The 26,746-nt window shown below is 36.6% G+C and overlaps 5 protein-coding genes across 5 annotated transcripts; 2 read left to right on the forward strand and 3 right to left on the reverse strand.

Moving 5' to 3' along the window:
• Positions 1-1,121: 1,121 nt before the first annotated feature.
• itm2ca (integral membrane protein 2Ca) lies at positions 1,122-7,240 on the forward strand. Its single transcript, XM_074641290.1, has 6 exons — positions 1,122-1,382; positions 3,277-3,420; positions 3,612-3,800; positions 4,583-4,693; positions 5,219-5,369; positions 5,536-7,240. Exons 1-6 carry the CDS (start codon positions 1,287-1,289, stop codon positions 5,625-5,627), a joined length of 783 nt encoding a protein of 260 aa, XP_074497391.1. The 5' UTR covers positions 1,122-1,286; the 3' UTR covers positions 5,628-7,240.
• Positions 7,241-10,114: 2,874 nt separating this feature from the next.
• On the forward strand, positions 10,115-11,560 carry LOC141770891 (uncharacterized). Its single transcript, XM_074640740.1, has one exon. It carries the CDS (start codon positions 10,115-10,117, stop codon positions 10,871-10,873), a length of 759 nt encoding a protein of 252 aa, XP_074496841.1. The 3' UTR covers positions 10,874-11,560.
• A 6,990-nt stretch (positions 11,561-18,550) lies between these two features.
• On the reverse strand, positions 18,551-19,420 carry LOC141770892 (lysophosphatidic acid receptor 6-like). Its single transcript, XM_074640741.1, has one exon. It carries the CDS (start codon positions 19,418-19,420, stop codon positions 18,551-18,553), a length of 870 nt encoding a protein of 289 aa, XP_074496842.1.
• Positions 19,421-21,175: 1,755 nt separating this feature from the next.
• LOC141770893 (lysophosphatidic acid receptor 6-like) lies at positions 21,176-22,042 on the reverse strand. The gene has a single exon (XM_074640742.1). It carries the CDS (start codon positions 22,040-22,042, stop codon positions 21,176-21,178), a length of 867 nt encoding a protein of 288 aa, XP_074496843.1.
• A 1,945-nt stretch (positions 22,043-23,987) lies between these two features.
• On the reverse strand, positions 23,988-24,854 carry LOC141770894 (lysophosphatidic acid receptor 6-like). The gene has a single exon (XM_074640743.1). The coding sequence runs from the start codon at positions 24,852-24,854 to the stop codon at positions 23,988-23,990; it is 867 nt and encodes a 288-aa protein (XP_074496844.1).
• Between the last annotated feature and the right edge of the window lie 1,892 nt (positions 24,855-26,746).

A 26,746-nucleotide genomic window follows, 5' to 3' on the forward strand; every position in this document is an offset into this window, starting at 1 on the left:
ACAATATCAAGCTGTGTTTTAATACTTTTAACTAACACTGTAAAATATGACTGTACATTTACAGTAAATTACTGGCTGCTAGTTGCATTACTTTCACAGTAAGATACTGTATATTTTATACAGTAAGTTATTGTGAAATGAATGACAGCTGTATACTGTGACCTCACAGTAGTTATGCCAGTATATTACTGTGATTTAGCAGTACGCTGGTGTAGAGTTACTGTATTTAACTAACTTTACAGTATGTCATTAAAAGGTCCTAGTATAGTATGCATACCCAATGTCATTGTATAGTATGCCATACAAATGTCAAGTGTCATACAAAAGTCTAGTATAGTATCCTATAAAACCGTTTAATAGACTTTTTAACGACATACTATATTATGAAATTTGATATGATTTATTTTATGACATATTATACTATGACTCTTGACATTTTTGGGCATACTACACTGACTTTGACAGTAAATATCATATTACTGTGATTTAGCAGTACGCTGGTGTAGAATTACTGTATTTAACTATAACTTCACAGTATGCCAATAAAAGGTCCTATTATAGTATGCATACCCAATGTCATAAAAAATGTCATCGTATAGTATCCTATAAATAATTCATAATATAGTAGGCATATGTCATATAAATGTCAGTCATAGTTGATATGAAATACTATATTATGACATTTGATGATTTTTTTATGACATACTATACTATGACTACTTATATGACTTTCATGACATATACTATGACTCTTGACATTTTTTGGCATACTGACTTTGACAGTAAACGGATTACTATCAGATTACTGTGATTTAGCAGCTGTATTTAACTAACTTCACAGTAAACATCTATCAGATTACTGTGATTTAGCAGTATGCTGCTGTGGAATTACTGTGTAAACACTATCAAATATTTGACTGTACATTTACAGTGAATTTCCAGCTACTAGTTAGTGGAGGAATATTAAGTCTTAAATTGTTTTATTAGACTAGAATAAATCAATATAAAGAATTGGGTGCATGCAGAATTAAACTGCGAATAGCTGCTACAATGTTATGAATTGTGCAGAAAGCATCGCACTAGTCCTTTAAGGGCAGATATTACAAAAAAAAGGAAACAGCACACTTCCGGTTGATAGAGACAAAAACAGAGAGAAGCAGCCCAGCGGTGAGAAGAGGACGGCCCGTCGACGAGGTGCAGGGCTTCTTGTTGTCAGACAGAGAAGGTGGACCAGCAGCAGCAGATAACACAGACAGAGACCTGCAGACAGACCACCACACTGAGACATGGTGAAGATCAGCTTCCAGTCTGTGGCGGGACAGAAAGTGGAGAAAGAGGAGAACGATGGCGACAAGACCGAGATCCTCATCCCTCATCCGATGGTGAGTCTCTTATTATTAGTATTTCTGTTATTATTAATAATGCTTGTCATTGTCTTTAATATGATACGCAATGTGATGCATTGTGTGCATGTTTTCTCCTCTGCATGGTTGTTTCTGCAGGACAGCCTGCACCTGCACAGCAGCAGCAGCAGCAGCAGCAGGGGGATTTTTTTTGACAGCATCTTTCGCCATTTGGCTGCAAAACAAAACATGTCATTGCTGCGCCACTTATTGAATGTGCAAATGCATGCTCTTTGTTAAAGGATTACAAGCAATTTAACAATGCAAAGGATTTGTATTGGTGTTTGCTTTATATAAATAGCATGCATTTCCTCTGATTTAACAAGAAAAAAAGCAACCCCCCAGCTTAAAAAAAAAAGGTAAAATGCCAAAAATGCACAGACAAAATGGCAGATGGAGCGCATGAAAGATTATTTTTTCACAGCTCTAAATGAGGCAGTCCTCAACTTTGCATCATCCCAGCATCCTCCTATCAAACATACATGAGTGAGCCCTGAACATGATGAACCTTAATGGAATATAGATGACATGCATATGAAGTGAATATTGCAACAAAAAAAGAAAGTGCAGAGCTGGAGTGGCTATGTGTGACTTTGAAAATGTGTCCATCATCTGAATGTAATGAACAGGAGATGGACAGGACAGGCCTCATGGTGTGTCACGCTCTCCACTGGTGTGAAAGAGCCTCTATGTGTCTCTCAGTGGGGTGGGAGAACACAAAGAACTGAGTCTCACTGAAGTGTGTGTTTGCACATACACAATTGTCCTTATGTGCCCTCTGTTTCCAAAGAACAGCGTGCTGCTGAGCTGAAATAAATGTTCCTACATGAACAGCATGTTCTGCAGAAACAAAGCTTTATGGTGTCATCTTTTTTTTTTTTTTAAAGGATTGTCATAATTTGTCTTTGAAGTTTCTTAAAACAGCCGTGTCCCTGCATGCACACAATCATCCTTCACAGCTCCAGCTAAGAATAGCAGCCATTGTTCTTTCACGAAGGAGATTATTTGACCTGCCGCAAGCACTCAGCAGTACAGCACTCCTCTGGTAGTCATTATTTTTTTTGTAAAGGGAAGCGCTCAGTGAGTGGTTACTATCTGGTGTTGTAGTGCCACGCTTGCCAACAGATGGGCTGCGAGACTGGAGGCGTCTGGGAAGATTACTCACCATCTCTCAGTCAGTCAAGTTTTCATTACCAGGCGCACCGTCATCCTTTCCTCTGGCCGGGCTCGGCGCTACTAATTCCTGCTTTAAATGCGGCGTCGCCGTTTATGTGAGCTTCTATTTTAGTTGATTTGGGTCATCATCATCAGCTGCTCGTCATGGTGAAGATGAGTAAGCTGAAAGTTGGATTGAAGCAATGCTTTTCTGTGCCCATTTGAAGTATAAAACGTACAGTGTGGAGGATTTGGTGGCATCTAGTGGTGTGGTTGCAGATTGCAACCAACTGAGTACCCCTCCGCTCATTCCTCCCTTTTTGGCTGGACCGCAGAGGGCCAGCCCTTCAGCGCAAACGCAAAAGCGAGCAGAAAACCAGCGAACAATCAGGTGCATTCTACGAGAGTGTACGTCACGTTACCGCAGTTTCACAAGCGTGTCGGAGAACTATGGTGGCCTTCAGGTAACATAAAAACGTAAAAGACTCTCGCCAGTGTTTGGTTTGTCTGAAACATGGCGGACTCCGTGAAGAGGACCCGCCCTCTATGTAGATATGAAGGACTCATTCTAAGTTAACGAAAACACGATTCTTAGTTTCAGGTGATTATACACTAATGAAAACATAGTTATGAATATTATATTCCATTTCTGCTAATAGATCCCCCAAAATGTAACACACTGCTCCTTTAATATCTGTGTGTGTTGTGTGTTTTCCAGGATGAGGATGAGCTGGTCCTGCCGCTGCGGCCCAAGAAGTCTCCCCTCAATGGGCTGTGCTGCCTGACGTTTGGCCTGGTCGTGTTCATGGCCGGTCTGGTCCTTGCCTCCATCTACGTCTACCGCTACTACTTCATACCTCATGTAAGACCTGAGTCTACTCTACTACGTGTTGTATGAGTCTCAGATTGTATCAAATACTGTATTCCTAAATGAAATGATGTCCTGAGTGTTTTTATTCGAGTCACTGCTGTAACAGAAGGATATTCTCGCTACAGATGTAGTGTTCCAGCTGGCGCGTTGATCCAGATGTTAATTTGTGTGTTTGTGTGCAGATCCCAGAGGAGAACCTGTTCCAGTGCGGGGTGTTTTATGAAGACTCGGTGTACGCCCCGCTGCGTGGGCGTCAGGAGCTGGAGGAAAACGTCGGCATCTACTTGGCCGACAACTATGAGAAGATCACTGTGCCTGTGCCTCACTTCGGAGGCAGCGACCCCGCTGATATAATCCACGACTTCCACAGAGTGAGGACAAACACACACACACACACACACACACACACACACACACACACACACACACACACACACACACACACACATGACATAATACAACTTGAATAGAGAACACACACAAAGTACACAGTGAAATCTTTACTACAGGTAACTCATAGTTTTACATTTTACACAAATAACAGCAAAAGAAAAGGAATATGTAAAGAAAAATTGAATGTAAAACAAAACTACTGTCTACAGCCATGCTAGTATTTTTATTTAAGAAAAAGAACATTATTCAGAGATATAACATAGAGCATTTTCACTTTCTCCCACTCCCTGCTGCCTAGACAAAATAATGTATAATGACATATTTACACAATGGGATGATGGTTAAAAATTGTGTAGTAAGATAATAAAAAAAATGTAAATAGAAATAAAATATAAATAAATAAATAAAAAATAAAAAGCCAGGATCACAAAATTAATAAAATAAAACATACATACAGATTAATTAATTTAAAGTTTCGCATAGGAAGAGATGGTTAAACATGCTTTGAAATGTGAATGAAAATTTATCATGATGAATAAAATTAACACGCCTGTCTAATTTTGGGGAAGGGTCTCATGTTGTATGGAATTTTTGGGTTGACCCTGTAATATTTTATCTTTTTTCGAACTTAAGAAATAGCATCATGTCTACAGCCATGCTAGCGGCTTTTTGAAGCTATACAAAAAAAAAAAACATTAGCAAAAAATACCTAAGTGCTTGTCTTTAGAGTTTGTCTTTGATAAACTGCTTTATTTTCCAGGGACTGACCGCCTACCATGACATTGCTCTGGACAAGTGCTACGTTATTGAGCTCAACACCACCATCGTGATGCCTCCGCGAAACCTCTGGGAGCTCCTTATCAACGTGAAGGTAACACAACAACTGCAATCTCAACAACTCGACAGCTAATTGTCTTCATGAGCGTTATTTTCTCTGGTATTCATAGAAAGGAAAGGCTCTACTTTTAGCCTACTTCCAAATGAACTATGAAATGGTTAAGATGTTCACATTTGACTTTACAAAAACTAAAATCTGGTCTCAGCAGAAAGCGGCACAGTGAAATTCATCCAAAATAGGCAGCGCTGGAGGCTTTGTGATGTACACGTGCACTGCACTAGTGACAAAATCTTGTGTGGAGCACTTTATATTCCGACAGAGGGGGACTTAAATATAAATGGATGGTGCGACACGGCTATTGAGTTATAATAGCTCCATCCATTTTGGCCTCTCCAGCTCTTCGTTACCTCAAATGTCACATAACTGTCGAGTTATGTGTGTCTGTGTGTGCAGACACTCAGTGTAGTCTGTTTTTGGACTATTTGGCCCCCTTTAGTGTTTATTGTTGGAAAACATATCCCAGTGAGATTGTTGTTCTTGTACCTGCGTGTCTTGCAGAAGGGAACGTACTTGCCTCAGACCTACATCATCCATGAAGAGATGGTGGTGTCTGGAAGAGTGCACAACATGCGTCAGCTGGGACCCTTCATTTACCGCCTGTGCAACGGGAAGGACACGTTCCGCCTGAACCGCCGTGTCACCCGCAGACGTAAGTTGTAGGTTAATGGAGGGATCGATGGAAACATGTTAAGAGGTCACATGATGGATGTCTGTGTTTTAATGGATAGAGGCAACTTTGTAGTTTTAGACTGTTGTGATCAGATTAAGTCACATCACCGGTCCCCTCTCTGTGCCTCACTCCGTTTCCTTCTCAGGCATCAACAAGCGCGAGGCGAAGGACTGCCACCACATCCGTCACTTCGAGAATACATTTGTGGTGGAGACTGTTATCTGCGATGAAGAGTAAAAACACGACGGCCGTCCGTGTCATCCCGCCCACACAAAGGCACATCATCTCTAGCCACTGTAGCATCCTCCTGTGGATCTGATCACGTCTGAGTTGCACTTTACTTGTGATTCTGGTTTAATGTTGTTATTTCTATTTAGTTTTTTTCCAATTTCCCTAAGGTAATATTTACCCTGACGTGTGATGCAATACTAAACTGGTGGTTCTATCACAGGATTTTCCTTGTAGCAAAGTCCTGTAGCCAATAATGAATTATAATTTCACAACCTCTCCTCTTCCTCCGGGGATTTGTATGACGGTTACTGTCGTTGGGGGAGATGACCGTCTCCATGTGTCGTCAAGGAGACTATGCTTTTGTTTTTTTCTCCTGCCCTGGAGGTTACTTTGTGTCTACTAACACAATCATCCGTGCAAAGCATGAAGCCTTGCATCTCTGAGCAAACATTAAACCATAGATTTCAATAATGATCTTATTTTCTCTCATGTTCTCTGTAATGTAAACATGTAACTGCTAATGACTAGTTGCTTGCTTTGCATCTTTATCTTCTTGCCTGCCTGTTGCTTCCTCGCTTCCCCTTTCTGCTTTTCATTTCCTAGAAGTTAGAGAAGGTTGCGTTGGGCGTCAGTTTGCATTCAATTTTTTTGTAAAGTATTCCATCTAGGGCTGTCAAAATGTACCTTAAAGGGAGATTTGTCAAGTATTTAATACTCTTATCAACATGAAAGTGGGCAAATATGCTGCTTTATGCAAATGTATGTATATATTTATTATTGGAAATCAACTTGCAACACAAAACAATGACAAATATTGTCCAGAAACCCTCACAGGTACTGCATTTAGCATACAAAATATGCTCAAAGCATAACATGTGCTGACTTGACTGACTTGCCCCAAACTGCATGTGATCATCATAAAGTGGGCATGTCTGTAAAGGGGAGACTCGTTGGTACCCATAGAACCCATTTTCATTCACATATCTTGAGGTCAGGGGACAGTGAGTTTTTCCTCGCCAAAATTTAGCACAAGTTTGGAGCATTATTTAACCTCCTTCATGACAAGCTAGTATGACATAGTTGGTACCAATGGATTCTTTAGGTTTTTTAGTTTCATATGATGCCAGTATCTTCATGCCAGCTTTAAAACGGAGCCCTCTACAATCTAAAAATCACAAGTTAATGCGTTAAAGAAATAAGTGGCGTTAACATGTTATTATCATGTTAACTTTGACAGCCCTAATGCCATCATAATTTAAACTGGTGAAGACATCTTTATTTTGGATGCTCTTGTTTGTCATCAGCTTTTCTCTTTGCCTGTTTTTTTTTCGCGCACTCTTCATCAATGCCTTTGTGAATCATTTTTAAAATACTGTCTTTGTTTTCCCTTGCATGTGTTTATCTATAAGAGAAAAAAAACAGCACTGGTAGAATGTTTTGTAAAACAACGTTTAAAGCCTTAGTCCAGAGTCAGAGACTGGACTAAAGTCAATACTACTGAAAGGGAGCATATTACTGTACATGGTATGTTAGTCAAACAAAACCAACCTTGATCTGTATATTTTGTCTGCCGATGAAATCATGAAATCTGTCTGTGAATAAAGTAGTGACAATAACGAGATATCTGTTGATGCTTCATTCATTTTTAGACCCTCAAACCTTTGGCTAAATAACCCAGAAACATTATTATGCTGCGGCCATGCTTTAATATTCCTTGTAATCTTCACAATACATGATATCATTTAAATTCTTTGTATTATAATTTTTGTTTTGTTTTGTTGCAGCAATATTAATGTTTTTTTATTTGATTATCAGATGTGAGATTATTTATTATTTATTATATTATTATATTATTTATTGTATTATTATTTTATAAACTCTTAATATTTGCAGCTACATGTTGAGAGCCTGCAGCGCCACCAACTGGACATTCAGCCATCACCAGTTCCTCATGTTTCCAGCATCAGTTAGTTGAGTTGAGCACATTAATTACAGAGATATTTAAATGAGATGCAGTTGAAAGCGCCAGAAAAAGCTCATAAGTGTGAACTCAGATTATTTTACACAAGAATTAAGTTTTCACACTCAATTTTGTAAATCTTTAGTCATTATTTAATTCAAACAACTCACTTCAGTAGTCAGCTGAACATATTATAATGTAATATTTTCTTAAATGGCTTTTTACCTAAATTATAATAAACCCAGATTATTGTGGTCAGAATTAATTTTTCACACTTTTCAACTTTGCAAATGTTTCTGTCATTATTTAATTATAACAACTCACTTAAATAGTCATCTACATATATTATAATCATCAATCAGCAATTTTTTGTATGTGTTTTTACCCAAATTATTAAAAAAAAAATAGTTTTGGTTTAATTTGTCCAGATTTTAAGACAAATAAACCAGTGTGTCCATGTTTGGGCCTCTACAACAAATGATTTAACCATGATTTTTTAATTCTTTCAAAGCTTGTTCTCATATTTACTTACTATTTACTCTCATACATACTTTTATTATTGGTGTGCTGTGAAATGGTTTTCCCACAGTGTTGCATCAAGTAGCTAATTCTACTTGTTTTCTGATGTCATCACCTTTATCTAGCTCTTGCATCACATCTTTCTGCTACACAACGGAAGTGAGAATGATTGGATCATTTTTTTCCACTCTTCATATCTGTGTGGGTTTTAACCAGAAAAGCACATCATGTTCCATCAGTGGCCTCATTTGACCGGGTATTGTGTAATATTAGGTTAATGTCAGAGAGGATATCCAGTCAGTGCAGACTTTGCCGATCCTCAATGGCTAATTGCATTTGCAACGATTACTTTTGGATCATTTCAAGTCTGCACATGAGGTAATCTAGACCCTCACAGTCTGCTGGAGGCTTAGACCGACGTCCTTCCATCTGGCGAGGCTCAGGACTCGCTGGCTCTGTGACTGAGACGCTCTCAAACATGACTAAAGAGTCATATCAAATTATTTTTTAATTTTTATCTTTGCTACCATTTAGTTCTGATGACTGAAGGAGCAGACATACCACGAAATGCATTCAGTCAGCTAGAAGACTGGTAGAAGATTCACTTGCAAGTTTCAAGAAATAGTTAAACATCTTGGTAAATAAACTTATTTGCTCAGCTTAAAGCATAAAGAATGGAAGCAGGGGGACACAGCTTGCATGGCTCTGTTCATAATCTGCATACCAACATCTCTCAAGTTCACTGATTAACACGCTATATTATTGATATAGAAATCAAAATGTAAAAAGAATTACAATGTTATGGTTTTTACGGTGTTACATGCTAGACCAGGGTGGGGTGGGCTGAATCCGGCCCTTTAACGACCTCAATCTGGCTCCTTTGATCATTTATAAATATGAAAGATAATCATAAATATTATGAATAATAATTAAAAAATAAGAATAATTATTTCTTCCAATAAGAGTTTATTCCACTCAAACTATCGACACTGTTACATCATTCATTAGTTCTGTCTAGTTAAGCACAGAAATATTTATTTTGTTAAAATGTTTTAAGCCAGGCTGTTTAAGTAGAGGGAATTTAGGAGAGTCAAACTGAAAAAAAAAGATTTTAATTTCAATATTGTGTTTATTAAAACAACAACCTACTAAGATTAAATAGGTCATGTCAGGTCGTTGTTTTCACATTTCAACACATTTACAATCTTTGCAGATCAGATAAGAAATGTACACGTCCGGCTCCCTTGGTACTTATCCGTTTTTCAAATCTGGCCCTTTTACGAAAGAGAAGTGTTATTTTCTGGAGAAAAGTGTTATTTATTTTTGTTTCAATATCTCAGGAGAATGAATTGGAATATGACTTATATAAATATATATATATATAATAATATATATATATATGGAACGGTTTTCACCTCACTGCTGTGTTTTCTGATCCAAGATAGAGCAGTTGTCATAACATACTGTGATGCAGTTGGTGAGGATGCTCTCAATGGTACAGCCTTAGAAGCTCATCAAAATCTGATGATAAAAACAAACAAACAGATGAATTTTCTTCACTCTCCTCAAGGGGAAGAGACCCTGGAGACTTTAGTGTAACAAGTTATGAAAAATAAAAATCCTAAAAACTCATAGTAAGCAATAAAAATGTTACGAAAAGGGTCATAACACAGTCTGTCAAAAAAAATCGTAAAAAAGTCACATTATATGAATGTCATAAAGTGATAGTAAAGTATGTCGAAAAAAGTAAAAAATAAAGTCATAGTATAGTATGTCGAAAAATTGTATGAAAAAGGTCATTGTGTAGTATGTCAAAATATTTCATGAAAAAAAGTCGTAGTATAGCATGTCAAATTTTCATGAAAAAGTCAGTTTAGTGTGTTGAAAAAAAGTCATAGTATAGTATGTCAAAAATGTTCTTGAAAAAAGTAATAGTATAGTATGTCGAAAGATTTCATGAAAAAAGTCATAATACAGTATGTCAAAAACAATTGTGAAAAAAGTCATAGTATGGATGACCTGGATGACCTGCAATTTCCTGATGTTAAACTCAGACAAAACTGAAGTTATTGTACTAGGCCCTGAGCACCTCCGAAACAAATTATCTAATGATATAGTTACTTTAGATGGCATTGCCCTGGCCTCCAGCACCACCGTAAGGAACCTGGGAGTTGTCTTCCACCAGGATATGTCCTTTAACTCTCACATTAAACAAACCTCACGGACTGCCTTCTTTCATCTACGTAACATTGCAAAGATCAGGCACATCCTGTGTCAAAATGATGCAGAAAAATTAGTCCATGCATTTGTTACCTCTAGACTCGATTACTGCAATTCCTTATTATCAGGCTGCTCCAATAAGTCTTTAAAGACTCTCCAGTTGATCCAGAATGCTGCAGCACGTGTACTGACTAGAACTAGAAAAATAGATCATATTACGCCTGTATTAGCTTCTCTGCACTGGCTGCCTGTAAAATCCAGAATAGATTTTAAAGTCGTCCTCCTCACCTACAAAGCGCTAAACGGTCAGGCCCCATCATATCTTAAAGAGCTCATAGTACCCTACTACCCCACTAGAGCACTGCGCTCACAGAATGCAGCAGGGTTACTTGAGGTTCCTAGAGTCTCCAAAAGTAGAATGGGAGCCAGAGCCTTCAGCTATCAAGCTCCTCTTCTGTGGAACCAGCTCCCAGTTCCAGTCCGGGAGGCAGACACCGTCTCTACATTTAAGAGTAGGCTAAAGACTTTCCTCTTTGATAACGCTTATACTTAAGCTGCTATAGGCATAGACTGCTGGGGGACTTCCTATGACACACTGAGCTCCCCTCTCCTTCTGTATATACTCATGTCCCATGTCCATGTTGTTACTAACTTCATTCCTTCCCGGGAGTCCTTGTGCCTCCTTGTCTCGCAGCTAACCGTGGAGCGGGGTCACACCTGGAGCGAGGTTATACCTGGAGCATGGGTACACTTGGAGCAGGGTTTCACCTGGATCTTGGTGGTCTCCGGTATTGTGGCTGCATCTGCTGCCGCGTCGGTGCCTGCTTGACACCAACTGCTACCATCCCTAATTAACTACGTCTGTACGAGGGACTACCAATGCTAACGAGGGATTTCCAACACCTAGTGACAATGTGGCAGCCTGGAGAATAACACTTCTCAATCACTGCCAAAGACATCAAGAGCTCCCAGCAAGCATGCTGATGCTGCAGGAACCAACGCACGGGCATCGATCGCAGGGACGTCCCACACCAATACACATGGACGTACTGAGGAGAGATGCTGGACAGTGCTGGCTTTCCGATAGTTGTATTATCACTCTTTCCATCCACCACTATTGGTTTTGTGTTATCAGTCCTACTTGTATTAGCTATTACAGCTGCTAGACTGCTATTGTGGCTGCTTCTCTATCTCTCTCTCTCTATCTATCTCTCTCTCTCTCTCTCGCTCTCACTCTCTCTCTATCTATCTGTCCCCCCAGCCGGTCTCGACAGATGGCCGCCCGCCCTGCGCCCGGTTCTGCTCCAGGTTTCTTCCCAGTAATCGGGGAGTTTTTCCTGGCCACAGTGCGCTTGGTGGATCCTGTTGGGTCTCTAAACTATGGTGTACGGTCATAGACCTGCTCTATATATAAAGCGTCTTGAGATAACTTCTGTTGTGATTTGACGCTATACAAAAATAAATTGATTTGATTTGATTTGATGTTGAAAATTGTCATGAAAAAAATTCATAGTATAGTATGTCATAAAACCTCATGAAAAAATGTTATAGTATAGTATGTCAAAAAGAATTAAGAAAAAAAAATCACATTATAGTACGTCAAAAAGAATTAAGAAAAAAAGTCATAGTATAGTATGTCAAAAAGAGTTATGAAAAACAGTTTAGTATGTCGAAAAATTTCATGAGAAAAAGTCATTGTATAGGAGGTCGAACATTTTTAAGAAAAAAAAAGTTAGTTAAGTTCGTCGAAAAATTTCATGAAAAAAAGTCATACTAAAATGTGTCGAAAAAATTTCATGAAAAAAAGTCATATTATAGTATGTCAAAAACATTTATGAAAAAAGTCATAGTATTATGTTGAAAAAAAGTGGTAATAAAGTGCCAAACATTTTGGAAAAAACGTCATTCAAATATGTCGAAAAATTTCAAAGTCATAGTATAGTATGTTGAAAAAATAAGTCATAGTATGTCGAAAAAAAGTCATAGTAAAATGTGTCAAAACATCTTATATAAAAAGTCATAGTATAGTTTGTCGAAAAATTTCATGAAAAAAAGTCATAGTATAGCATGTCGAAAATAATTATAGTGTAATAAATTAAAAAAAAACATTGTAATCTCGAAATTTTTCTAAAGTCACAACATAGTATGTCAAATTGTTGTTTAATAAAAAGTTATAGTATAGTATGAAAGGAAAAAATCATAGTGTAGTATATAAAAATAATAGTATATGTTGAGAAAATAAAAAAAATGTCAGTATAATTATGTCTAACAAAAAGTCACAGTAGAGCTTAAAACAGTTTTAAGAAAAGTCATAGTATAACATGTCGAAAAAAGTTATAGTGTAATATATAAAAAAACATTGTATAATGTCAAAAAAAGAAAAAAAAAAGAAAGTCATGGTATAGTATGTTTTAAAGGTAATATAGTAGTAGTAGTATTTAAAAAAAAAAAAGTAATAGTACAGCATGAAAGAAAAAAATCATAGTGTAGTATTTAAAAATAATCTCAGTATATGTTGAAAAAATAAAAAAAAGTCATAGTATAGCATGTTGAAAAAAGTCAGTGTTATATGTCAAAAAATAAATGTAAAAAGTCCTAGTATAGCGTAATATATAAAAAAAATCATTGTGTCGAAATTCTTTTTAAAAAGTCAGTTTAGTATTTCGAAAAAAGTCATAGTATATTGAAAAAAGAGTCATAAAAAAGTGACAGTATAGTATGTTACGTCATAACACAGTACACTTTTACTGTGTGGCCCTCAATCATATGCTGGCTCCCTAAATTGGCACTCTGTTATCAAAACCCGTTGTAGTAGTAAGCACAGATGTATGTGATCCAAATTCTTATGTTGTCTTTCTCTTTACTCCCCAGATGAGTGCAGAGTTTCTGGACCAAATATGAGGATGACAGAGTTTTCTTCAATCACATCTACGTCCTGGACTTCTACTGTATGAATGTACTCAAAGGGGGTGAATGTACCTACGGGTTCATTCAGGGCATTTTCAATAAAAAAAACTAAAAAAACCTGCTCTCTTAATTTTTTCCCTCTTTCATTTTGGGTACTATGACTTATCCCGACATAATATACTATTTTATTTCATGGTATTTTTGTGGCATACTATACAATGACATTTTGATGACATATGACATTTGTTATGGCATTCTATAATGTTTTTTCATGACATTTTTACGGCATACCATACATTGACTTTTTTATGACATGCTATACTATGACATTTTTTCACAACTTTTTGATAACATAATATACAATGACTTTCATGATATATTTAACTGATATTTTCTATGACATACTATATTATTAATTTTATGGCATACTATAAAATTAAATTTTTCATGGTATTTTTATGACACAATATACTATGATTTTTTTGACATTTTTATGGCATACTATGACATTTTGATGACAATATTATGATATTTGTTCTGCCATTGTTATGGCATACTATACTATGACATTTTTATGGCATTTTCATTGCATACTATACTTTGATTTTTTTATGAAAGTTTTACAGCACACCATACATTGACTTTTTATAATTACTATTACTTTTTCATGATATTTTTATGGCATACTATACTCTGACATTTTTATGACTTTTTGACGACATACCATACTATGACATTTTTATGGCATACTATACTATGAGTATTTTATGGCATATTTTTTATAACATACTATATGAATGATTTTTTTATGGCATCCAATACTATGATATTTGTTACCATATTCTTATGGCAAACTACACCAAGACACTTTTTATGGCATCCTATAATATGACTTTTTTCATGGCATTTTTATGGCATACTATACTAAGACTTTTTATGGTGTACTATGCAATGACATTTTTTTATTACTTTTTGATGACATAATATACTATGCCTACATGGCATACTTTACTATATTTTTAAAGACATATTATATTATGCATTTGTATGGCATACTATGACATTTGTCATGGTATTTTTATGTTATACTATACTATGACATTTTTTATGCTATACTGTACTATGACATTTGTCATGGTATTTTTATGTTATACTGTACTATGACATTTTTTATGGTATTTTTATGCTATACTATGACATTTTTATGACATATTGTATTATTTAGTTTTTAAGGCATACCATCCATTCACTTTATATGGCATACTATACTATGGCATTATTTTATGGCATTTTTATGGCATACTATACTATGACATTTTTATGACTTATTGATGACATAATGTACTAGGACTTTCATGGCATATTTTACTATGATATTTTCTGACATACTATATTAGTAGTTTTAAAGCCTACTATATAATGACATTTTTCATGGTATTTTTATGGCATACTATACTATAACATTTTGTATGACTTTTTTTGGACAAACCTGAAGACTCTTCCATAGTTCCCACGGGCCGTGTAAACACCAGTCCACCCGCAACCATCTAAACGCTGAAACTCAGAATTTTGAGTTGCATTGATTTCAAGTTGAGCCATGTTGTACACATTCAAACCAACCTTAATTTCCGCGTATTTTGTCGTTATTTCATTAATAATTTTAATTCAATTAAGCTTGTATGAAAGTGTGGTTTTAGGAAACACCAAATGACCTACTTCTGTGACATTGGGAACTGGCACCTGCCTACAATTGTCATAATAGTTTGTGGCAAATTTTATCACATTAAAAAAAGAAAAAAATAACATATGCTGACAATAGTTGTAGCCTTTGAATTGCCTCAAGAGAAAGACACACACACACCACTTCTTTCCAACTATGTTCCTGCCAGATACAGTTTTGGAATAATTCAATCAATCAACCATTATATACTATATTCTATAAATAATCAGTCACGATTACCGACCAAACAGGGTCATTTAGCTACAGTATAAACTATCAATATATCCACAAATCTTTAAATCACTGAGTGAACTGATATGCCATTACTAGCACTATTTCCTCCTCCTAATATTAGATAATTCTGCACAACAAGAGCAACATTACAGTATTTAAGTGGTAATGTGAGGCAATGACAGAAATAGGGGCATCATGTGCTGTGAATTAAAACTGCGCCATAAATAATAAAACTGCTACTGAACATGTTACACAGGCGGAGTTTAATTACCCTAAACAAGGGGTCTGCAACCTGCGGCTCCGGAGCCACATGCGGCTCTTTAGCTCCTCTCCAGTGGCTCCCTGTGGTTTCTTTTTAAAAAAATTGAAATGAATAACTGTTTTTTTGTTTACATTTTAATTTTAATTTATCATTGTTGTAGGTCTATGGTAAGAAGGAGTATTAGGGCCACATTGAGGAAAATAAATAAATCTGAGATTTCGAGAATAAAGTCATAATATTATAAAGTGGTAATTTTACGTGTTATTTTCTTTTTTCTCGTAAAGTTATTACTTTATTCTCTTAATATTACAAAAAAAATTCTCATAAAGTTATGACTTTATTCTCGTAATATGACTTTTTTTTCTCTTAAAGTTATGACTTTATTCTTATAATATTACAACTTTTTTTCTCGTAAAGTTGACTTTATTCTCGTAATATTACGACTTTGTTTCTCGTAAAGTTATGACTTTATTCTTATAATATTACACATTTTGTTCTCGTAAAGTTATGACTTTATTCTTGTAATATTATGACTTTATTCTGGAAATCTCAGATGTTTTTTCCCTCAATGTGGCCCTAATACTTCGTAGTACATTTGCTCTTTGGCCCTCACTGCATTAGACTTATATTCTATATACTTAATAAACTGTGTCATCACAATGCTCAAATGTTTTGTGGCTTCAGACAGATTATTTATTTTTATTTTTTGCCTAAAATGGCTTAATTTATCATTTTTATTTTTTTTATTAATTTATTTATTTATTAAAGGGACTATTTGAAACTTTCAGAAATGCTTGTTAACAGCGACACCTGTGGCCTTGAAATCAACAACGTTGTTCATATTTTTCCTAAAAAAATATATATATTAAAAAAAATATATGTATTAAAAAAATCCAAGTAAAAAGTCCACCGGAAGGGGCGGAGCTTCGGGCATGTGTCCCGACCCGGTACATTTATACGCTTACAAAGTTACAAACAGTCCTTTTAAACTTTACAATCAACACACTAATTATAAGTATTGTGTTAAATATGTCCTGCCCATTGCCACCTTGTTTCTTTCCTCTTAATGAGCCAATCAATGCTGGCCGTGCTCATCCACAGGTGGCATTGGTTTCCTCTAACAACAACAGAAGGAAAAACATAACAAAAGCGATATAAAACCACATGTTCTGTTAGTTAGCCATACGTCTCTTTATGAAGCAGGTTCATAGAGGACAGGCTAACAGATGATCAGCAGCATGATAAGCAGCGACCGCAGCTAACATCATCTTAGAAAGCTAGTGGAGACGGAGAGGTGAGTGACGCAATGCAGACCCGAAGCCCCGCCCCTTCCGGTGGACTTTTTAATTGGATTTTTTTTTATATATATTTTTTTGTATAATATATTTTTTTCGGAAAAATATGAACAACGTTCCCCGTTTCAATTACGTCATTAAGACGGAGTATTAGGGCCACATTAAGGAAAAAAAATAAATCGGAGATTTTGGGAATAAAGTCATAATATTACGAGAAAAAAGTCGTAATTTTACGAGAATGAAGTCATAACTTTACGAGAAAAATACATAATATTACGAGAAAAAAGTCGTAATATTACGAGAATAAAGTCATAACTTTACGAGAAAAAAGTCGTAAAATTACGAGAATAAAGTCATAACTTTATGAGAAAAAAAGTTGTAATATTACGAGAATAAAGTCATAACTTTACGAGAAAAAAAGTCGTAATTTTATGAGAATAAAGTTATAACTTTACGGGAAAAAGTCATAATATTACGAGAAAAAAGTCGTAATATTACGAGAATAAAGTCATAACTTTACGAGAAAAATACATAATATTACGAGAAAAAAGTCGTAATATTACGAGAATAAAGTCATAACTTAACGAGAAAAAAGTCGTAAAATTACGAGAATAAAGTCATAACTTTACGAAAAAAAAAGTCGTAATATTACGAGAATAAAGTCATAACTTCACGAGAAAAAAAGTCGTAATATTACGAGAATAAAGTCATAACTTTACGAGAAAAAAGCCGTAAGATTACGAGAATAAAGTCATAACTTTACGAGAAAAAAAGTCGTAATATTATGAGAATAAAGTCATAACTTTACGAGAAAAAAAGTCGTAATATTATGAGAATAAAGTCATAACTTTACGAGAAAAAAAGTCGTAATATTACGAGGCAAAGTCGCAAATGCGACCGTGGTGTAGTTTGTTTATAGCCTGATGTTAGCTTTTTACACTTCAAAAATCATATAAATGGTGTTCATTTGTGAAGATTATCTACTGAACAAAACGTGTAAATATTCTAAATGTGTGTTTGCCAGAGAGCTTATTTTCTGCAATAATCCAAAACCCAATGTCCCATTAGCTTTTTGTCGAGGGAACCAGGGCAATACTAACTTCCTGGTAAGACTAAAAAAAAATCTTCATCCCTGGAGCACTGTACTTCCCCAAATCTAGCTAGCTCGCTAACTTAGCTATAAATAAAGCAATAAAAGCAGCAAAAATAAAAAGCAATGAAACAGTTTATTTTTGCATACATTGTTACATATTTACATAAAAAAATGCATTTTACTCCTCACTTTACACATTTTGCTTTACTGCACCACCTTTATTGTTTTAGTAAAAAGTTTCTTAAACATGTGATGGCCTGAACTGTGCCAACATACAATTCTTTTAAATAACTTTCTTTTAAAACAGTGTCTGTGTGAAATTTCCACCTCTGACAACTTGTCTTTAAAAGCCTCTAGGCTCTAGTTTTATATCAGGGCACTACTGAGTGAGTGGTATCAATCTTCTCATCTAACTCTCTGCAAGAAAGGAAATAAAAGTATTTTGCAAAATGTCAATATTTTCTTAAAGAGTCATCATTTCTCCTGAAACTGTTTGTACTCTTTATGGACATGTTACAGCCTTTAAGCATGAATTAAGCATGACACCTGTATATTTACAAGCCTAGCGTTTCCCCATCTCTCACGAGATCTACAACTTTCACAAACAAGCCAAAATGAGCATGACACACCCAAACAAACTATTTTGCTGGAAAATAGGAAAATTAGAATGAAAACATGGGAAATCTGAAGCCATCTCATGAAAATAGCAGGTCCTTTGTCTACTGTTCTCTCGGAAGGTCTGTATCCTCTTTTTTCTTCCAGAAGGCATCCAGAGAGAAGTAATACAACAGTGGATCCAGACAGCAGTTCACAGTAGCAAGACATACTAAAGGTGTTATCGTAGATGTCACAAATCTTAATAAACCAATCGACAAAGGCAAGAAACATATGGTGAACGTAACCAAGTTCATGACAAAAATTAGCATGACATTCACTTTGTTGTTGACCCTTGCAGAGTTATTCAGATGTCTGCGTAGAGTCCAAGACACCAAAGTGGTGCACACGATGTTGACTGCCAGCATGGTGAGCACTAACGCAGACTGAAAATAAGCCATTACTATTTTATCATGAAGTGGACGGGGAGGATGACGGGGATATTCAAAACAGGTGGATCCATTGAGGTTCTTTAAAAATCTTGAACATTCAAATCTCTCTGGGATGTTCATCACCACGATAAACAGCCAAACGAGTCCAGCAGCTTTCACGGCGTTAGTAGCGGTTCGAAGATGGCGCGACCTCAGAGGATAAACCACAGCCAGCAGCCGGTCCACGCTGATGAAGGTGATGAAGATGGCGCTGGAGCGGATGTTGTTGTGATAGAGCAATATTATCCAGATGCATGCCTCTTTGCTCAGTGGCCAGGTGCCCGTGGCGTAAAAGTAGACCCTCATGGGTAAGGAGATGACGAGCAGCAGGTCAGAGATGGCCAGGTTGACCATGAAGACGGCACTGGGCGATTTGAGGCCGTGGTGTCTCAGCAGAATCCACAGTGAAAACGCATTGAGAGGCAGACCCAGTGCCAGAATACAGCCATAGATCCCAGCATAAACCGGCTTTGGCTCGAATCCATCTTCCATTGTGTTGTTCATGTCTACCTGATGAGAAGAGCAATGTGTCTGTGTGCTTTACTGAATGCTGCGCTCTATAAGTGCACGACACATCAGTTCCTCCCTCTGCTCTTTATCTGCGTGGAGTGAGGTTAAAAGTTGAAAATGACAGATTGGGAGGGCGCATTAAAAAAGTGACAGGAAATGTAAATGACTCAACTCAGGAACTGTGGTCACTGTGACATTAACGAATAAACAAATTTACTTTAAAAGTCTCATAATGTCATGTCTTTTATATTATAAAGCAGGTTTAAGTGCTGTATAAATACTGTGAAAGTATTTAAACACTCAATCCACAGAAGATACACACAGCCCGTATTCAGAAACTGTGCTTTGAAAAAAAAATGGCAGGACTTATGTATATTTGTGATGTCACAAAGTAGAATATGCCAATGGAATAGAAATAATTTTGTTTTACTTTTGTACGGCACTTTGTAGGCGGACGTTTTACTGGCGTCCGGTATTCGCTTTCAGTGCAAAATGGCGGAAGCGTATCTTTGCTGCTGGGCGCTGATGTTGCCGTTTTACACATTCTATTTCGCTTCTGTAATGTTAATAGTTTTTGATCTGTGTTGTCTACAATGTTTGTTGATTTCCACTTTTGTATTTGTGCCGATTCATGTGACGCCACTGCGGCATACAGTACATATTCTTATAGCCCAGTTTGTCCTGAAAAAAGAGATGTAAATAGCATGATTGTGCATTGCAGTGTTGATGCAACATGCATTATTAGGCTACAAAAAAGAGACCATGTGGACCATAAATAGGGAAAAAGGCCTCAGAGTTTTAAAACCAACATGAAGTGTCAGATTCGGTGTTTACTGAGATATAAATAAAGGTATGGAAGATGGAATGATGGTTGTATCTTGTTCAATTGTTATTTTTATTTATTTATTATACTTCTTATCTTATGAGTTGTAGTAAATGGAGAATGAAAGGAGAGTATGGAAATGAGAGTAACTTAAAAACTAAAAGGAATTTAAAAATCTGTATAAAATCTTTTAAAAAGTGGTAACTATCTACTATAGTGGAGTGTCTAGTTCAAACATTGTAAGAGGTTATACATTTTGAAATATTGAGCTCAAAAGGGTTTAATAGAATTAAACTTTTATTTTTGATATATCTCCAAGAGTATTAAAGTGATAAAAACATTTTATTTTTACATATTGTTACATATTAACATGAAAAATGCATTTTACTCCTCACTTTACACATTTTGCTTTACTGCACCATCTTTATTGTTTTTGTACGAAATCTCTTAAACAATGTGATGGCCTGAACTGTGCCAACACACAATTCTTTTATATAACTTTCTTTTAAAACGGTGTCTGTGTGAAATTTCCACCTATGCCAACTTGTCTTTAAAAGCCTCTAGGCTCTAGTTTTATATCAGGGCACTACTGAGTGAGTGGTATCAATCTTCTCATCTAACTCTCTGTAAGAAAGGAAATAAAAGTATTTTGCAAAATGTCAATATTTCTTAAAGAGTCATCATTTCTCCTGAAACTGTTTGTACTCTTTATGGACATGTTACAGCCTTTAAGCATGAATTAAGCATGACACATGTATATTTACAAGCCTAGCGTTTCCCCATCTCTCACGAGATCTACAACTTTCACAAACAAGCCAAAATGAGCATGACACACCCAAACAACCTATTTTGCTGAAAAATAGGAAAATTAGAATGGAAAACATCGGAAATCTGAAGCCATCTCATGAAAATAGCAGGTCCTTTGTCTACTGTTCTCTTGGAAGATCTGTATCCTCTTTTTTCTTCCAGAAGGCATCCAGAGAGAAGTAATACAACAGTGGATCCAGACAGCAGTTCACAGTAGCAAGACATACTAAAGCTCTACGCGTAGGTACCCCAAATCCTAAGATACCAATCGACATCGGCAAGAAACATATGGTAACAATAACCAAGTTCATGACAAAAATTAGCATGACATTCACTTTGTTGTTGACCCTTGCAGAGTTATTCAGATGACTGCGTAGAGTCCAAGACACCAAAGTGGTGCACACGATGTTGACTGCCAGCATGGTGAGCACTAACGTAGACTGAAAATAAGTCACAGCAAATATATGACGATGCGGAGGACTCTGACGGGGATATTCAAAACAGGCGGATCTATTGAAGTTCTCTAAAAATCTTGAAAATTCAAATCTCTCTGGGATGTTCATCACCACCACAAACAGCCAAACGAGTCCAACAGCTTTCAAGGCGTTGGAAGCGGTTCGAAGATGGCGCGACCTCAGAGGATAAACCACAGCCAGCAGCCGGTCCACGCTGATGAAGGTGATGAAGATGGCGCTGGAGCGGATGTTGTTGCAATAGAGCAATATTATCCAGATGCATGCCTCTTTGCTCAGTGGCCAGGTGCCCGTGGCGTAAAAGTAGACCCTCATGGGTAAGGAGATGACGAGCAGCAGGTCAGAGATGGCCAGGTTGACCATGAAGACGGCACTGGGCGATTTGAGGCCGTGGTGTCTCAGCAGAATCCACAGTGAAACCGCATTGAGAGGCAGACCCAGTGCCAAAAAACAGCCATGGATCACAGCATAAACCGGCTTTGGCTCGAATCCATCTTCCATTGTGTTGTTCATGTCTACCTGATGAGAAGAGCAATGTGTCTGTGTGCTTTACTGAATGCTGCGCTCTATAAGTGCACGACACATTAGTTCCTCCCTCTGCTCTTTATCTGCGTGGAGTGAGGTTAGAGGTGGAAAATGATAGATGGGAGGGCGCATTAAAAAAGTGACAGGAAGTGTAAGTGACTCAACTCAGGAACTGTGGTCACTGTGACATTAACGAATAAACAAATTTACTTTAAAAGTCTCATAATGTCACGTCTTTTATATTATAAAGCAGGTTTAAGTGCTGTATAAATACTGTGAAAGTATCGAAATGCTCAATCCACAGAGAAATACACACAGCCCGTATTCAGAAACTATGCTTTTGAAAAAATCCTGTCAGGATTTGTGTACATTTGTGATGTCACAAATGATATCACAAAACAGCCTCTGCCGCCATTTTGGACTGAAAACACTTATTATATTTATAATATTTTATTGTTCAACACAGGCCATTTCAGTAGAATATGACAATGGAATAGAAATAATTTTGTTTTACTTTTGTACAGCACTTTGTAGGTGGACGTTTTACCGGCGTCCGGTATTCGCTTTCAGTCCAAAATGGCGGAAGCGTATCTTTGCTGCTGGATGTTAATGTTGCCGTTTTACACATTTTATTTGGCTTCTGTAAAGTTAATAGTTTTTGATCTGTGTTGTCTACAATGTTTGCTGATTTCCCCTGATCACCAGGGCCTAGAAGAACAAATTTCAACAGCCAAAAGTCTTGTTCACTATTGTGTTATGTGTGATTTGAATAAATATCTGAGATTCAATTTCCACTTTTGTATTTGTGCCGATTCATGTGACATCACTGCGGCATACAGTACATATTCTAATAGCCCAGTTTGTCCTGAAAAAAGAGATGTAAATAGCATGATTGTGCATTGCAGTGTTGATGCAACATGCATTATTAGGCTACAAAAAAGAGACCATGTGGACCATAAATAGGGAAAAAGGCCTCAGAGTTTTAAAACCAACATGAAGTGTCAGATTCGGTGTTTACTGAGATATAAATAAAGGTATGGAAGATGGAATGATGGTTGTATCTTGTTCAATTGTTATTTTTATTTATTTATTATACTTCTTATCTTATGAGTTGTAGTAAATGGAGAATGAAAGGAGAGTATGGAAATGAGAGTAACTTAAAAACTAAAAGGAATTTAAAAATCTGTATAAAATCTTCTAAAAAGTGGTAACTATCTACTATAGTGGAGTGTCTAGTTCAAACATTGTAAGAGGTTATACATTTTGAAATATTGAGCTCAAAAGGGTTTAATAGAATTAAACTTTTATTTTTGATATATCTCCAAGAGTATTAAAGTGATAAAAACATTTTATTTTTACATATTGTTACATATTAACATGAAAAATGCATTTTACTCCTCACTTTACACATTTTGCTTTACTGCACCATCTTTATTGTTTTTGTACGAAATCTCTTAAACAATGTGATGGCCTGAACTGTGCCAACACACAATTCATTTAAATAACTTTCTTTTAAAACGGTGTCTGTGTGAAATTTCCACCTATGCCAACTTGTCTTTAAACGCCTCTAGGGTCTAGTTTTATATCAGGGCACTACTGAGTGAGTGGTATCAATCTTCTCATCTAACTCTCTGTAAGAAAGGAAATAAAAGTATTTTGCAAAATGTCAATATTTCTTAAAGAGTCATCATTTCTCCTGAAACTGTTTGTACTCTTTATGGACATGTTACAGCCTTTAAGCATGAATTAAGCATGACACATGTATATTTACAAGCCTAGCGTTTCCCCATCTCTCACGAGATCTACAACTTTCACAAACAAGCCAAAATGAGCATGACACACCCAAACAACCTATTTTGCTGAAAAATAGGAAAATTAGAATGGAAAACATCGGAAATCTGAAGCCATCTCAAGAAAATAGCAGGTCCTTTGTCTACTGTTCTCTTGGAAGATCTGTATCCTCTTTTTTCTTCCAGAAGGCATCCAGAGAGAAGTAATACAACAGTGGATCCAGACAGCAGTTCACAGTAGCAAGACATACTAAAGCTCTACGCGTAGGTACCCCAAATCCTAAGATACCAATCGACATCGGCAAGAAACATATGATAACAATAACCAAGTTCATGACAAAAATTAGCATGACATTCACTTTGTTGTTGACCCTTGCAGAGTTATTCAGATGACTGCGTAGAGTCCAAGACACCAAAGTGGTGCACACGATGTTGACTGCCAGCATGGTGAGCACTAACGTAGACTGAAAATAAGTCACAGCAAATATATGACGATGCGGAGGACTCTGACGGGGATATTCAAAACAGGCGGATCTATTGAAGTTCTCTAAAAATCTTGAAAATTCAAATCTCTCTGGGATGTTCATCACCACCACAAATAGCCAAACGAGTCCAACAGCTTTCAAGGCGTTGGAAGCGGTTCGAAGATGGCGCGACCTCAGAGGATAAACCACAGCCAGCAGCCGGTCCACGCTGATGAAGGTGATGAAGATGGCGCTGGAGCGGATGTTGTTGCAATAGAGCAATATTATCCAGATGCATGCCTCTTTGCTCAGTGGCCAGGTGCCCGTGGCGTAAAAGTAGACCCTCATGGGTAAGGAGATGATGAGCAGCAGGTCAGAGATGGCCAGGTTGACCATGAAGACGGCACTGGGCGATTTGAGGCCGTGGTGTCTCAGCAGAATCCACAGTGAAACCGCATTGAGAGGCAGACCCAGTGCCAAAAAACAGCCATGGATCACAGCATAAACCGGCTTTGGCTCGAATCCATCTTCCATTGTGTTGTTCATGTCTACCTGATGAGAAGAGCAATGTGTCTGTGTGCTTTACTGAATGCTGCGCTCTATAAGTGCACGACACATTAGTTCCTCCCTCTGCTCTTTATCTGCGTGGAGTGAGGTTAGAGGTGGAAAATGATAGATGGGAGGGCGCATTAAAAAAGTGACAGGAAGTGTAAGTGACTCAACTCAGGAACTGTGGTCACTGTGACATTAACGAATAAACAAATTTACTTTAAAAGTCTCATAATGTCACGTCTTTTATATTATAAAGCAGGTTTAAGTGCTGTATAAATACTGTGAAAGTATCGAAATGCTCAATCCACCGAGAAATACACACAGCCCGTATTCAGAAACTATGCTTTTGAAAAAATCCTGTCAGGATTTGTGTACATTTGTGATGTCACAAATGATATCACAAAACAGCCTCTGCCGCCATTTTGGACTGAAAACACTTATTATATTTATAATATTTTATTGTTCAACACAGGCCATTTCAGTAGAATATGACAATGGAATAGAAATAATTTTGTTTTACTTTTGTACAGCACTTTGTAGGTGGACGTTTTACCGGCGTCCGGTATTCGCTTTCAGTCCAAAATGGCGGAAGCGTATCTTTGCTGCTGGATGTTAATGTTGCCGTTTTACACATTTTATTTGGCTTCTGTAAAGTTAATAGTTTTTGATCTGTGTTGTCTACAATGTTTGCTGATTTCCCCTGATCACCAGGGCCTAGAAGAACAAATTTCAACAGCCAAAAGTCTTGTTCACTATTGTGTTATGTGTGATTTGAATAAATATCTGAGATTCAATTTCCACTTTTGTATTTGTGCCGATTCATGTGACATCACTGCGGCATACAGTACATATTCTAATAGCCCAGTTTGTCCTGAAAAAAGAGATGTAAATAGCATGATTGTGCATTGCAGTGTTGATGCAACATGCATTATTAGGCTACAAAAAAGAGACCATGTGGACCATAAATAGGGAAAAAGGCCTCAGAGTTTTAAAACCAACATGAAGTGTCAGATTCGGTGTTTACTGAGATATAAATAAAGGTATGGAAGATGGAATGATGGTTGTATCTTGTTCAATTGTTATTTTTATTTATTTATTATACTTCTTATCTTATGAGTTGTAGTAAATGGAGAATGAAAGGAGAGTATGGAAATGAGAGTAACTTAAAAACTAAAAGGAATTTAAAAATCTGTATAAAATCTTCTAAAAAGTGGTAACTATCTACTATAGTGGAGTGTCTAGTTCAAACATTGTAAGAGGTTATACATTTTGAAATATTGAGCTCAAAAGGGTTTAATAGAATTAAACTTTTATTTTTGATATATCTCCAAGAGTATTAAAGTGATAAAAACATTTTATTTTTACATATTGTTACATATTAACATGAAAAATGCATTTTACTCCTCACTTTACACATTTTGCTTTACTGCACCATCTTTATTGTTTTTGTACGAAATCTCTTAAACAATGTGATGGCCTGAACTGTGCCAACACACAATTCTTTTATATAACTTTCTTTTAAAACGGTGTCTGTGTGAAATTTCCACCTATGCCAACTTGTCTTTAAACGCCTCTAGGGTCTAGTTTTATATCAGGGCACTACTGAGTGAGTGGTATCAATCTTCTCATCTAACTCTCTGTAAGAAAGGAAATAAAAGTATTTTGCAAAATGTCAATATTTCTTAAAGAGTCATCATTTCTCCTGAAACTGTTTGTACTCTTTATGGACACGTTACAGCCTTTAAGCATGAATTAAGCATGACACATGTATATTTACAAGCCTAGCGTTTCCCCATCTCTCACGAGATCTACAACTTTCACAAACAAGCCAAAATGAGCATGACACACCCAAACAACCTATTTTGCTGAAAAATAGGAAAATTAGA

Source organism: Sebastes fasciatus, chromosome 7 (assembly GCF_043250625.1).
Source record: "Sebastes fasciatus isolate fSebFas1 chromosome 7, fSebFas1.pri, whole genome shotgun sequence".
In the NCBI taxonomy this organism is placed as follows: Eukaryota; Metazoa; Chordata; class Actinopteri; order Perciformes; family Sebastidae; genus Sebastes; species Sebastes fasciatus.

Excerpts from the sequence above, each read along its gene's own strand:
- itm2ca (XM_074641290.1), top strand. The coding sequence starts at position 1,287 with ATGGTGAAGATCAGCTTCCAGTCTGTGGCGGGACAGAAAGTGGAGAAA. Across the intron at positions 1,383-3,276 it reads TCCTCATCCCTCATCCGATG|GATGAGGATGAGCTGGTCCT; the intron begins GTGAGTCTCTTA and ends TGTGTTTTCCAG. Across the intron at positions 4,694-5,218 it reads AGCTCCTTATCAACGTGAAG|AAGGGAACGTACTTGCCTCA; the intron begins GTAACACAACAA and ends CGTGTCTTGCAG.
- LOC141770891 (XM_074640740.1), top strand. The coding sequence starts at position 10,115 with ATGACCTGGATGACCTGCAATTTCCTGATGTTAAACTCAGACAAAACT.
- LOC141770892 (XM_074640741.1), bottom strand. The coding sequence starts at position 19,420 with ATGAACAACACAATGGAAGATGGATTCGAGCCAAAGCCGGTTTATGCT.
- LOC141770893 (XM_074640742.1), bottom strand. The coding sequence starts at position 22,042 with ATGAACAACACAATGGAAGATGGATTCGAGCCAAAGCCGGTTTATGCT.
- LOC141770894 (XM_074640743.1), bottom strand. The coding sequence starts at position 24,854 with ATGAACAACACAATGGAAGATGGATTCGAGCCAAAGCCGGTTTATGCT.